This window comes from Pongo pygmaeus, chromosome 16 (assembly GCF_028885625.2).
Source record: "Pongo pygmaeus isolate AG05252 chromosome 16, NHGRI_mPonPyg2-v2.0_pri, whole genome shotgun sequence".
In the NCBI taxonomy this organism is placed as follows: domain Eukaryota; kingdom Metazoa; phylum Chordata; class Mammalia; order Primates; family Hominidae; genus Pongo; species Pongo pygmaeus.
In genome coordinates, this window is record NC_072389.2 from 56,003,667 (window position 1) to 56,017,287 (window position 13,621).

The following is a 13,621-nucleotide window of genomic DNA, read 5'->3' on the forward strand; positions in this document are numbered from 1 at the left end:
TGGCTAAGAAGGTGAAACCCCATCTCTACTAAAAATATAAAAATCAGCCGAGCGTGGTGGCACGTGCCTGTAGTCCCAGCTACTCCGAAGGCTGAGGCAGGAGAATCGCTTGAACCCGGGAGGCAGAGGTTGTAGTGAGCCAAGATCGCGCCACTGCCTTCCAGCCTGGGTGACTGAACGAGACTCTGTCTCAAAAAAAAAAAAAAAGCAAATTTGGAAGGGCATGGTGGCTCACGCCTGCAATCCCAGTGCTTTGGGAGGCCAATGCTGGAGGGCCACTTGAGGCCAGGAGTTCTAGACCAGTCTGGGCAATATGGAGAGATCTCGTTTCTACAAAAAAATAAAAAAATTAGCTTGGTGTACAGGCGTGTACCTATAGTCCCAGCTACTCCAGAGGCTGAGGTGAAAGGATTACTTGAGGCTTGGAGGTTGAAGCTGCAGGGAGCCATGACCATGCCACTGCACTCCAGCCTAGGGCCTAGGTGACAGAAGGACACCCTGTCTGAAAAAAAAAAAGAAGAAGAAAAGAAAAAAGCAAATTCTTGGGCCCCATTCCAGACCTACTGAATTAGAAGTTCTGACCAATTTATGTTTTAACAAGCCCTTCTGGAGATTCTGACATCAGTTAAAGTTTGAGAACCACTGTTATAGGAGCAGTGCTTATAGGAGACAAGATCTTGCCGTGGTACTCAGGCTGGTCTCAAACTCCTGGCCTCAAGTGATCCTCCCACCTCAGCCTCTCAAAGTGCTGGAATTACACGTATCAGCCACCACGCTTGGCCTGATATTCTGCATTTCTAATAAGCTCCTAGGTGATGCTGATGGTCAATGGACTACACCTTGAGTAACAAGGCTATAAAAGAACAGAACAGTGGAAACCACAGTGCTGTGTCAATTAAGTTGGGAAACATACAGAAAATGGGCTTGAAAGTCAGGGTCTGGGCTGGGCGTGGTGGCTCATGCCTGTAATCCCAGCACTTTGGGAGGCCGAGGTGGGCGGATCATGAGGTCAGGAGATCAAGACCATCCTGGCTAACATGGTGAAACCCTGTCCCTACTAAAAATACAAAAAAATTAGCCGGGTGTGGTGGCAGGCGCCTGTAGACCCACTTACTCTGGAGGCTGAGGCAGGACAATGGCATGAACCTGGGAGGCGGAGCTTGCAGTGAGCTGAGATCATGCCACTGCACTCCAGCCTGACAGAGTCAGACTCCGTCTCAAAAAAAAAAAAAAAAAGTCAGGGTCTGTTTGAACATTACAAGTGCCAAATTAGGTGATCCACTCATACTAGTATTAGATCATTTGACAAAGATCCTTCCTTTTCACCTTCCAAGTTAGAGACATGCTCCAGAATGTCTGAATTTTCCTTTGTAATAAACGGTGGTCTGGTCTTCTATGGCTTCATTAAAACCTTAAAAAAAATTCTTTTAGTAAAAAGTTTAGTATCAAGAGCTAAAAGAGGCTGGGCATGGTGGCTCATACCTGGAATCCCAGCACATTGGGAAGCTCAGGTGGGAAGATCGCTTGAGGCCAGGAGTTTGAGACGAGCCTGGGTAACATAGCCAGACCCCATATCAATTGAAAAGAATCATTTAAGAGGTAGAACGGATTTAGAAATAACATAATCTAGTCTCTTCATCTTATATATGAAACAGATCCAAAATGACTAAAAGGATGAGGTCAGTCAGTCTCAGGACTAGAACTGAGCTCTCTAAAACCAAGATCAGCAGTCTTTGAAATCTGCCGTCACTTCAAGTCCCTTCACACAGCTAGATCCCCAAGCACCTCATTCTCAGTGCCCAACCATCACACTCCAGTTTTAATAATGATCACATATTTCTCTGCATTAGCTGTTAACTCCTCTTCTACAATACTGGCATGGGTTTCCTACCGCTTCTCAAGTTCCTCTAATAACCAATCAGTTCCTCCCACATCCTAAATCCTTTCCTTTTTTTTTTTGAGGCGGAGTCTCACTCTGTCGCCCAGGCTGGAGTGCAGTGGTGCAATCTCCGCTCACTGCAAGCTCCGCCTCTGGGATTCACGCCATTCTCCTGCCTCAGCCTCCCAAGTAGCTGGGACTACAGGTGGCCACCACCACGCCCGGCTAATTTTTTGTATTTTTAATAGAGATGGAGTTTCACCATGTTAGCCAGGATAGTCTCAATCTTGTGATCCACCTGCCTCGGCCTCCCAAAGTGCTGGGATTACAGGCGTGAGCCACTACGCCCAGCCCTAAATCCTTTCCTTATACTCTTCTAAATACTCCCAATTCTAGGACTGTAGAGCTCATGGAACTCCTTTCCCTATGACAAATGCTCCTTACTGCTCACCCCCAATCTTCCTTTTACAGGCCAATTCCTTCAGACTGGTCCTGGAATCGAGTGTCCTCCAGGGCCATCAAATCAAGCTCACAACAGCACCTTTATATTCAGCATCTTATTCGATCCTTACACACAAAGGAAGCAAGTTTACTAGCCCATACTGTGAAGTTCTACTTCCTTTTTCTCTGACTTTATGAGGTGCCTGTTACGGTATTCTGGGATCTCATGAACAATTTTAATTTACTTTGTCCAGACCAACTGACTTCAATCATATTCCCTATCATTTTCTTTTCAAATTAAAGAATTTTAATGTTTCCAGCCTGTACAACATGGCGAAACCCCGTCTCTACTAAAAATACAAAAATTAGCCAGGCATGGTGGCAGGCGCCTATAATCCCAGCTAGTCGGGAGGCTGAGGCCTGAGAATCACTTGAACCCAGGAGGTGGAAGCTGCAGTGAGCTGAGATTGAGCCACTGCACTCCAGCCTGGGCGACAGAGTGAGACTCTGTCTCAATTAAAAAAAAAAAAAAAAAAAAGGCCGGGCGCGGTGGCTCACGCCTGTAATCCCAGCACTTTGGGAGGCCAAGGCGGGTGGATCACGAGGTCAGGAGATCGAGACCATCCTGGCTAACACGGTGAAACCCCGTCTCTACTAAAAATACAAAAAATTAGCCAGGCATGGTGGTGGATGCCTGTAGTCCCAGCTACTCAGGAGGCTGAGGCAGGAGAATGGCGTGAACCCGGGAGGCGGAGCTTGCAGTGAGCTGAGATGGCGTCACTGCACTCCAGCCTGGGCGACACAGTGAGACTCCATCTCAAAAAAAAAAAAAGAACAATTTTAATGTTTAAATATATCTTAATGTTGCCTATTCCTTTGATCATTTTTCTACTAAATAGCTTTTGGTATGACAAGTGTCAAAAGATTTCGCAAATCTAAAAAAAGGACAACTCTAGCCAGTGCAGTGGCTCACACCTGTAATTCCAGCACTTTGGGAGGCCAAGGCAGGCGGATCACCTGAGGTCGGGAGTTCGAGACCAGCCTGACCAATATGGTGAAACCTCGTCTCTACTAAAAACACAAAAATTAGCTGGGGATGGTGGTGTGTGCCTGTAGTCCCAGCTACTCAGGAGGCTGAGGCAGAAGAATCGCTTGAACCCGGGAGGCAGAGGTTGCAGTGAGCCAAGATCGCGCCACTATACTCCAGCCAGGGCAAAACTGTGAGGAGACTCCGTCTAAAAAAAAAAAACGCAGATTCTGATCCAGCAGTTCTTACTTGCACCTATTCCTGGCATGATGATGCATTTCTAACAAGTTTTCAAGTGATGCTCTGATGTTGGTCGAGTACATGGTTATAGACTTTATTATGAATAGTAGTGAAACTCACTAGTCTTCTAGACAGCACAAGGGTCCTCTTAGGAGTTTTCTCAAGAGATTATAGTCACAATGCATCTGCAGTCTGATGGCACAGACATCTGTGTTTGGGAAGCAGTTCTCCCATTCCTCTTACGAGTTTATTCAAAACTCTTCAGTAGATGCGTCACTGGGTCCCAGTTTCAACACTCCCCTACACGGTCTGTAAGTTAAACCTGGTTCATGTTATTTGTATTGTTTTCCATCAGATATACTTGTCTTCAGTTTAAAGAGATAATATTTGAATGTGACTATAACTCTCTCCAATTAACCCCTATGTAATCTTTCTTTATAAAAGGTACAAATTGGCTGGGCGTGGTGGCTCACGCTTGTAATCCCAGCACTTTGAGAGGCTGAGGCAGGCAGATCACCTGAGGTCAGGAGTTTGAGACCAGCTTGACCAGCATGGAGAAAACCCATCTCTACTAAAAACACAAAATTAGCCAGGCGTGGTGGCGCATGCCTGTAATCCTAGCTACTTGGGAGGCTGAGGCAGGAGAGTCGCTTGAACCCAGGAGGCGGAGGTTGCAGTGAGCTGAGATCGTGCCATTGCACTGCAGCCTGGGCAACAAGAGTGAAACTCCATCTCATAAATAAATAAATAAATAAATAAATAAATAAATAAATAAAATGTACAAATTAAATTATGCATGCTTCTATTTTTAGTTACCAAATAGGGGGAGGGCTTGGGGGACAAATGTTGTTAATAAACAATTTATTTAGAATGAGAACTAGCAATTTTTAAAAATCTGTATTCATAAACCAGAATATATAAAGTTACAATGTAATCACTGGTAAATTCGAAGCAGCAACAGTCACCTGCCCTTACATCATAGCAATGTAAGAGATATCCCTTTCTTTACAAATATCTTTCTCTTTTACACAGGTGTCAGTTTTAAGTCAACAGCAACAGAATAAAAGAATTGAAAGGAGCCCCTGCAGGAAAGGCGGAGTTGGGATTGTCTGAATGACACACGTTCCAAAGTCAGGCCTAAAAAACTTTCTCATCATTCACTCTTTCCTCCCTAATAACTTATATAATCAAGACAACACACATTGTTTCTATTCCTTTTTTTTTTTTGAGACGGAGTCTGGCTCTGTCGCCCAGGCTGGAGTACAGTGGCGTGATCTCGGCTCACTGCAAGCTCAGCCTCCCGGGTTCACGCCATTCTCCTGCCTCAGCCTCCTGAGTAGCTGGGATTACAGGCACCCGCCACCACGCCCAGCTAATTTTTTTATTTTTAGTAGAGACGGGGTTTCACTGTGTTAGCCAGGATGGTCTTGATCTCCTGACCTTCTGATCCGTCTGCCTCGGCCTCCCAAAGTGCTGGGATTACAGGCGTGAGCCACCGCGCCCGGCCTGTTTCTATTCTTACATCCAGTATTCAAGGTTTATGAAAACGATGCCCTGAAAGTGACTACAATTAAATTTACAGAGATTACGAGTAATTATTTAAATAGTGACTAAGTGGGAGCTAGGACATCAAATAGGGATTTACAGGGAATCAAAGTTGTCTGTGGGCCGTGGGAAAAGCAGGAACAGGATCATTCCTTCCATCTGGACAATCTGGCAACATAGAATGCACCCCTTAGCAAAGCTAAGGGGTAGCAGGGTGTGGGGAGAAGACAAGGCAACTATTCATTCATTCACTCATTCATTCATTCATTCAATACTCTGCAGTCTATGAGACGTTAGGGGAGACAGCAGAAAATGAGTTAGGTAGGGTTCCTGCTTCACGGGGCTTATACTCCACTTGTTACCTAGATTCAGCCTTCTTCCTGGTTTTCTCTAAATAATGTTCCTACTTAATATCTCAACTTTTATAGAATTTATTATTATTATTTTTGAGACGGAGTCTCATTCTGTTGCCAGGCTGGAATGCAGTGGCGAGTGATCTCGGCTCACTGCAACCTCCACCTCCCGGGTTCAAGTGATTCTCCTGCCTCAGCCTCCCGAGTAGCTGGCACCACAGGTGTGCACCACCACGCCCAGCTAATATTTGTGTTTTTTTGAGACGGAGTCTCACTCTGTCGCCCAGGCTAGAGTGCAGTGGCGTGATCTCGGCTCACTGCAAGCTCTGCCTCCCAGGTTCATGCCATTCTCCTGCCTCAGCCTCCTGAGTTGCTGGGACTAGAGCAGGTGCCCCCCGGCCAATTTTTTTGTATTTTTAGTAGAGATGGGGTTTCACCATGTTGGCCAAGATGGTCTCGATCTCTTGACCACGTGATCTGCCTGCCTCGGCCTCCCAAAGTGCTAGGATTATAGGCGTGAGCCATCACACCCAGCCATTTATGATTTAAATTAGAATTCACAAACTCAAATGCCTACAAGGCCAGGCAAGTAATATAAATGCTTAAGTCAGAACTGATTTAAGACCATAGGGCATGGTAAAGCTTGGCAAATTCTGGCCTAAAAACAATCAACTTAAAAAAAATTTTTACTATCTTGAGGGAAGGGCCTATACTTGGAGACTTTATGGTTTGGATTTTCATAAACAGACCAAATTTCAGGTGATTTTAAACAACTGATCAAATATATAATAAGCATATCTATCCATCCATCTATCTATCTATCTATCTATCTATCTATCTATCTATCTACCTACCTACCTACCTACAGGATCTCACTCTGTCACCCAGGCTACAGAACAGTGGCATGGTCACAGCTCATTGCTGCCTTCAACTCCTGGGTGACTCACCTCACCCTCCTGAGCAGCTGGGACTACAGGCATGATCCACTGTACCCAGCTAATTTATCAAGTTTTTTTAAAGATGGGGTCTTACCATTATACTGTGCAGCCTGGCCTCAAACTTCTGGCCTCAAGCAATCCTCCTGCCTCAGCCTCCCGAAGTGCTGGTATTACAAGCATGAGCCACCATGCCTGGCCAACTTTTCCTATTTTTAAGCCTTTTCTTATAAATAAAGTTCACAAATTTATCCTATCAGTCTTGTACTCTATTTTTGATTCAGAAAGAAATTATTAGCTGGGTACAGTGGCTCACATCTGTAATCCTAGCACTTTGAGAGGCTGAGGTAGGAGGACTGCTTGAACCCTGGAGTTTGAGACTAGCCAGGGCAACATAGCAAGATTCTGTCGCTATTAAAACACATATAACCTATTTATATTACATTAATAAGAAAAAAAGGCCAGGCGCGGTGGCTCACGCCTGTAATCCCAGCACTTTGGGAAGCCGAGGTGGGTGGATCACAAGGTCAGGAGATCGAGACCATCCTGGCTAACACGGTGAAACCCCGTCTCTACTAAAAATATAAAAAATTAGCCGGGCATGGTGGTGGGTGCCTGCAGTCCCAGCTACTCGGGAGGCTGAGGCAGGAGAATGGCGTGAAGCCGGGAGGCAGAGGTTGCAGTGAGCCGAGATTGCGCCACTGCACTCTAGCCTGGGCGACAGAACGAGACTCCGTCTCAAAAAAAAAAAAAAAAAGAAAGAAAAAAAGAAAAATTATTACTGCCTAATTTAGTGGAAAAATACCAAAAGACCTTGGTTCTAGTCCTATTTTTCATGACTTTCTATGTGATCTAGGATAAGTCATAATTTTCCTGAACCTTCTCAGGATTTTTTGAGTTTCAAAGGAGATTATAGGTGTTGAATTTTGGGAAAGAGATATATAGCCATTAGTGACTTAGAAAGCAGCCAATGGGTTGTAGAAATCACAGACAGTTCAGAGGCAAGGTAAAACAAAAATTGTGAAGAACCTGAAAGTTAAAAGGAGGAAATGTAATAAACCTAGCATGTCTTAGTCAGCTCAGGCTCCATAACAAAGTACCACAAACTGGGTGGTTTAAACAACAGAAATTTATTTTCTCACAGTTCTGGATCAGGTGCCAGTTGGGCCAGTTTCTAGTGAGGGCTCTCTTCCTGGCTTATAGATAGCTACCTTCTCACTGTGTCCTCACATGGCAAAGAGAGAGAGAAAGCTCTCTGATGTCTTTTTTTTTTTTTTCCCAAGACAGTCTTGCTCTGTCGCCCAGGCTGGAGCGCAGAGGCACGATCTTGGCTCACTGCAACCTCTGCCTCCTGGGTTCCAGTGATTCTCCTGCCTCAGCCTCCCATGTAGCTGGGGTTACAGGCGCCCACCACCATGCCCGGCTAATTTGTGTATTTTTAGTAGAGACGGGGTTTCATCATGTTGGCCAGGCTGGTTTCGAACTCCTGACCTCAGGATCCGCCTGCCTCAGCCTCCCAAAGTGCTGGGATTACAAGTATGAGCCACCACACCTGGCCTGATGTCTTTTCTTAAAATGGCACTAATCCTATCATGAGGGTCCCGTCTTCATGAGCTCATCTAAACCTAATGATGTCCTGAAGGACCCATCTCCAAATATCAATACACTGGGGGTTATGGCTTCACCATATGAATTTGGGGTGGGGCTGTTGGGGGTGTGAGGGACACAATTCATTCCACAGCACAGCAGCTCAGCAGATTTCTTACTGCCTGGGTAGCAGAACATACCTACTTTCCCCTGGGGGTTGAGGGAACAGAGCAGAAGAGAAAGAATTGAAGAATCTTTGAGTTGGTGTAGTATACAAAAGGAAGGCAAATTTTCAGCAACAGATTTTTCTGCTGGGGATCCTGATTATCATTTCATTGTAAGAAGTTCAAGATGCAGCTATATGCTACTTCAAATTCTTTGAAGAAAAAAAAATCAACAAAACTATTTTTTCATTTATGTGTGTGTGTGTGTGTTTTTTTTTTTTTTAGAGACATGGTCTTCTCTGTCACCCAGGCTGGAGTACAGTGGCGTGATCATAGCTAACTGCAACCTCAAACTCCTGAGCTTAAGTGATCCTCCTACCTCAGCCTCCCAAGTAGCTAGGACTAGAGACACAAGCCACCATGCTCAGCTAATTTTTTAATTTTTTGTAGAGGTGGGGTCTTGCTATGTTGACCAGGCTGGTCTCAAACTCCTAGGCTCAAGCAATCCTCCAAAACAGAACTTTTATAAAGACACTATGAGGAAGACTCAGGATTCTTCAAAGAACTTTGAAGCAATTTAAAAAGACAGAGCTGCCGGGCACGGTGGCTCACACCTGCAACCCCGCACTTTGGGAGGATGAGGCAGGCAGATCACCTGAGGTCAGGAGTTAGAGAGTAGCCTGACCAATGTGGAGAAACCCCGTCTCTACTAAAAACACAAAATTAGCTGGGCGTGGTGGCGCATGCTTGTAATCCCAGCCACTCGGGAGGCTGAGGCAGGAGAATTGCTTGTACCCGGGAAGCAGAGGTTGTGATGAGCTGGGATCGCACCATTGCACTTCAGCGTGGGCAACAAGAGTGAAACTCCATCTCAAAAAATAATAATAATAAATAAAATAAAATAAAAAGAGCCAGGGCCAAGAGCGGTGGCTCACGCCTGTAATCCTAGCACTTTGGGAGGCCGAGGTGGGTGGATTGCCTGAGCTTAGGAGTTCGAGACCAGCCTGGGCAACACAGTGAAACCCCGTTTCTTCTAAAATACAAAAAATTAGCCGGGCATCACGACATGCACCTGTAATCCTACTCGGGAGGCTGAGGCAAGAGAATTGCTAGAACCCAGTAGGCAGAGGTTGCAGTGAGTTGAGATAGGGCCACTGCACTCCAGCCTAGGCTACAGAGCAAGACTCCATCTCAAAAAAAAAAAAAGACAGAGCCAGCCTAAACAACATCCATTGTCTTTGAAACAGAATCCCATGACTGGGTCCACACTGCGAAATAAAGTTCTGACCATTGCGGCCCAGGGTCGGGGTTGAACTGGGGAAGGAGAGGTGCAAAATGAATTTATGGCAGCCAGGCATGGTGACTCATGTCTGTAATCCCAGCACTTTGGGAGGCCAGGCAGGAAGATCACCTGAGGTCAGGAGTTCGAGACCAGCCTGGGCAACATGGTGAAACCCCATCTCTACTAAAATTACAAAAATTAGCCAGGTGTGGTGGCAGGCACCTGTAATCCCAGGTACTTTGGAGGCTGAGGCAGGAGAATCACTTGAACCCAGGAGGTGGAGGCTGCAGTGAGCTGAGATCGCACCACTGTACTCCAGCCTGGCTGACAGAGCAAAACTCCATCTCAAAAAAAAAAAAAAAAAAACCCAAAAAATAAAATGTACTTATGGCAAGGTCAAGACACAGCTAACTACCTGCTAGGCACTCATTTTATTTCTAGACCTAATGGGTTTAAAAAATATTAAAACAGCCAGATGTGCTGTAGCTTCAGTTCAAAATACACAGTGAGGTCACTCTGATGTGAAGATGACAAGATGAGGAGGGTAGGCAAATGATCTTTAAGGGCCTTTCCAATACTAAATCCTCTGCCTCTTCTAGATGGATGTGCCAGTGGTTTCTGAAGACTATGTGCTGCTTCTATTATAGATGAGGATGTTGGCCCTGTTATTACATGACTAAGGGGAAGCAGTGCCAGTTTCTTTCTTTTTTTTTTTTTTGAGGTGGAGTCTCGCTCTGTCACCCAGGCTGGAGTGCAGTGGCGCGATCTCAGCTCACTGCAACCTCTGCCTCCCGGGTTCAAGCAATTCTTCCGCCTCAGCCTCCCGAGTAGCTGGGATTACAGGCACGCGCCACCACGCCCAGCTAATTTTTTTTTGTTGTTTTTTTTTTTTAGTAGAGATGGGGTTTCACCATATTGGCCAGGCTGGTCTCAAACTCCTGACCTTGTGATCCACCCACCTGGACCTCCCAAAGTGCTGGGATGACAGGCGTGAGCCACCGCGCCCGGACAAGTAGTGCCAGTTTCAAGAGCCCAGAGAGGAGAAATGAAATGATTGAGCTGGCATCACTAATCAAATGAACTCAGAAAGGCTACCTAGAGCTGTAAAATTAGGGAAGAGGAATAAACAAAGGGCTTCAGGGAGAAAATGGTAGAAGACTTCAGACAGAGTTGGAGGAAAGGAACTAGGTATCCAGAAAGGAGAAAGAATTCCAGCTGAGGAAAAGGAAACCAGATCTACCCAAGTTCTCAGAACACGAAAGGAATGAGAAAGACCGTCTCAGGAAATTAAAGGAAGGAGGAACCAAGAAGAAAACAAATCCATAAAGAAATCAACAAGAAATAGAAAAATCAGTGATACTAGCTGGTATCGAAAAAAGAGCCTTACAATTTAAACAGATATTGTCAGTTTATTCAGTCATCAGGATATTACATACCATATAATAAGATGCACACCAAACATTTGCAGTGTAGAAAAATGTTACTTAATCTTCACAACAACCCTAGAACCGAGGAGTATAGAACCCCAGATTACCATGGTGAGGTACAACAAAGTACATAGGTGCAATATAAAAGGCCTAAAATCGCCGGGCGTGGTGGCTCACGCCTGTAAACCCAGCACTTTGGGAGGCCGAGGAGGGTGGATCACGAGGTCAGGAGTTCGAGACCAGCCTGACCAACATAGTGAAACCCCCATCTCTACTAAAAATACAAAAATTAGCTGGGCGTGGTGGTGCTTGCCTGTGATCCCAGCTACTCGGGAGGCTGAGGCAGGAGAATTGCTTGAACCTGGGAGGCGGAGGTTGCAGTGAGCCAAGATCGTGCCACTGCACTCCAGCCTGGGCGACAGAGTGAGACTCCATCTCAAAAAAAAAAAAAAAAAAAGGCCTAAAATCCAGAACGTGGGAGACAGCCTAGATACAATTTAGAACAGGGATGATCTTTAGATTTGTGAAGGCTATGAAATCATATGACAAGTCTCTTAAGTAGAGTTTTCTGATGAGAGGGCTTAGGGCCTTTAATAAGAATTTCATTGAGTTTATGAGGAACTGATGTATCACTAAGCTATTTATGTTGAGAAGGGATTAGTACGAATGTGATATATATTCATTCTTAAAATCAGCTCAAGAGATTCAAATGAAAATGAGTGCAAAAACACTTTGAAAAGTTTTATATCTAGGTTATAGTTTTGCATACATCTACATACTATCTGAATATCTTTTGGACATAAGTATTATCTGTCTGATTACACAGTAAACACCTCAAAGACTCCGACGAACACTGCTACTTTGTTGCTCTTTTTATATCGAACTCCCCTCCCCCAGCAATTTTTAGATACATTCTCTCAGGTTCCTGATGTTGCTTGTCAAAGTTATGAATACACCAAAAGGCACTTACTTTTTGGCTTAGATTTTGGTTTTTCAATAAATATTAAAGACACTTTTGTATTCACTAATACTAACCCCTTAAACTGGAGAGACAGCAAAACAGTCTTTCAAAGAAATCACACATTCAATAGAACGAAACAAGCTTACACGACACCAATTCTGTAATAAATAACATGCATAAGTTTCCAACCTGAAACTCCCTAAGTAAAAGTCACTAGAAACAAAAACTGAAACACCGGGTTCCTGACACCCCACTCCCACACTGAAGCTCGAATTACTTGAGGCTGAATTTTAAAACACTATTACTTCTCTGTAACTATGAAAACAAACCTATGAACACATATTTCTTACTTATATTTAACCGATGCTCCCCACCCATCCCTTTAAATTAGACAGAAAACTGAAAACCACTAAAAGCATTACATTTTGGTGTCTTCTTTTAAAAGTTATTTTAAATTACTGCTATTACAAAACACCCCCCCCCAAAAAAAACCCCTCATAACAGAATCAAATGAGCCCTAAGGCGAAGCAGGAACTACAGTGGGGGAAGGAAATTTTAAAAAGACATCCGTGTTAGTGCAATTAAAGTGCAGTCCTCGAACCGCTAAACATCCTGGAGCCTTGTATAATTTTTTTTTTTCTTCCCAAGGGTAAGAAGCGGTAAGAAAGGCTTAGACAATAAAACCCAGAGGTCAATTTTAAACATGCTGGGACAGAGAGCAACTATCGAGAAGCACCAAGGTCAATGTAACCTAAGGGGCTCCTCTGATCTTTTTGCGGTAGGTATTTCGCCGGACTTCAATGGGCGGGAACCGAGTGGGGGGCGGGAAAGTTGGGGGAAAGAGGGTGGAAAAGAGGAGGCTGGAAGGAAAGAGATGAGTAATGGGAAGGGGAGGGGAAGAAAGAGGAGCGCGAGAGCAGGCCGCGGAGGCGCGGGCAGAGGGGAGGCCGGGCGGGGAGTAGGGGAAGGGAGCCCCGGCCTTGGCCCCGGCCCCGCCCAGCCCCTGGGAGGCCTGCGCGCCTTCCCGCCCCCTTACCAGCGGGAGCAGGAAGCCCCAGAGTAGGACGGCCCCGGCAGGGGACAGCCGCCGCTGCGGCCCCATCGGACTGGTGGGTGCCGGGTGGGGCGGCACGGTGCGGCGCAGCTCACTCGGCGGGGTAGGCTCGGGGTCCCGCCGCTGCGCTGCCTCCGTGGCCGGACCCGACCGGACAGGCGCGGGCGGCCGGGCTACGACTGGACCGTCGCTGCTACAGGGGCCGCCACGGCAGCGCGACTTCCTCTTCCGGCCCCGCCCGTAAGATGCGGAAACCCCCGCGCTGGGCTCGGAGAGTCCCCGCGCTCTCCCGGTGTCCAGGCGTCCCGGCGTCCCGGCGCTACGAGGCCACCGGCTGCGGGTCTGAGCCTGTCGCTTTCCGGCTGCCCGACTTTAACTCACACCGAAGCCTGGCGGGGGAACGGATTTCTGAAGGCTCGGAAGTGTCTGAGCGTCTGCTTGGTTCCCCAGTAACTACCCGAGTGTTGCATGCAGCCAGAAATCTAAGGGTCACCCTAATTCATCTGCCTGTCATTTGTTCCTGGCCACTGTAACTCACCACATAACCCAGATCCATCCACTTTCTCCAGAACTGCTGCCACCACTCTATCCAGGCCACCAACTTCTCTCTCCTCCAAACGGGTCTCAGTTTCCCCTCCGGACAGCCCAGTAGCCACATAGCAGTCCTAGAGCCATCTTTCAAAACATATAAGTCAGATCATGTCTCTCTCTATCACACTTGGAATA

At 46.1% G+C, this 13,621-nt stretch overlaps 1 protein-coding gene across 4 annotated transcripts in view; it reads right to left on the bottom strand.

Annotated features, from left to right (window-relative positions):
• The window catches only part of SPPL2A (signal peptide peptidase like 2A), a 61,158-nt gene extending 47,861 nt beyond the window's left edge, over positions 1-13,297 (bottom strand). For 2 of the 4 annotated variants that reach the window (XM_063652236.1, XM_054451093.2), the window contains exon 1: positions 12,878-13,127. In XM_063652236.1, coding sequence (XP_063508306.1) covers positions 12,878-12,943 — 66 coding nt within the window. In that variant the 5' untranslated portion in view covers positions 12,944-13,127. Of the gene's footprint in view, positions 1-12,877 lie in introns of all 4 variants that reach the window. The other 2 variants (XM_054451094.2, XM_054451095.2) reach the window with 2 other exon arrangements.
• Positions 13,298-13,621: the final 324 nt, after the last annotated feature.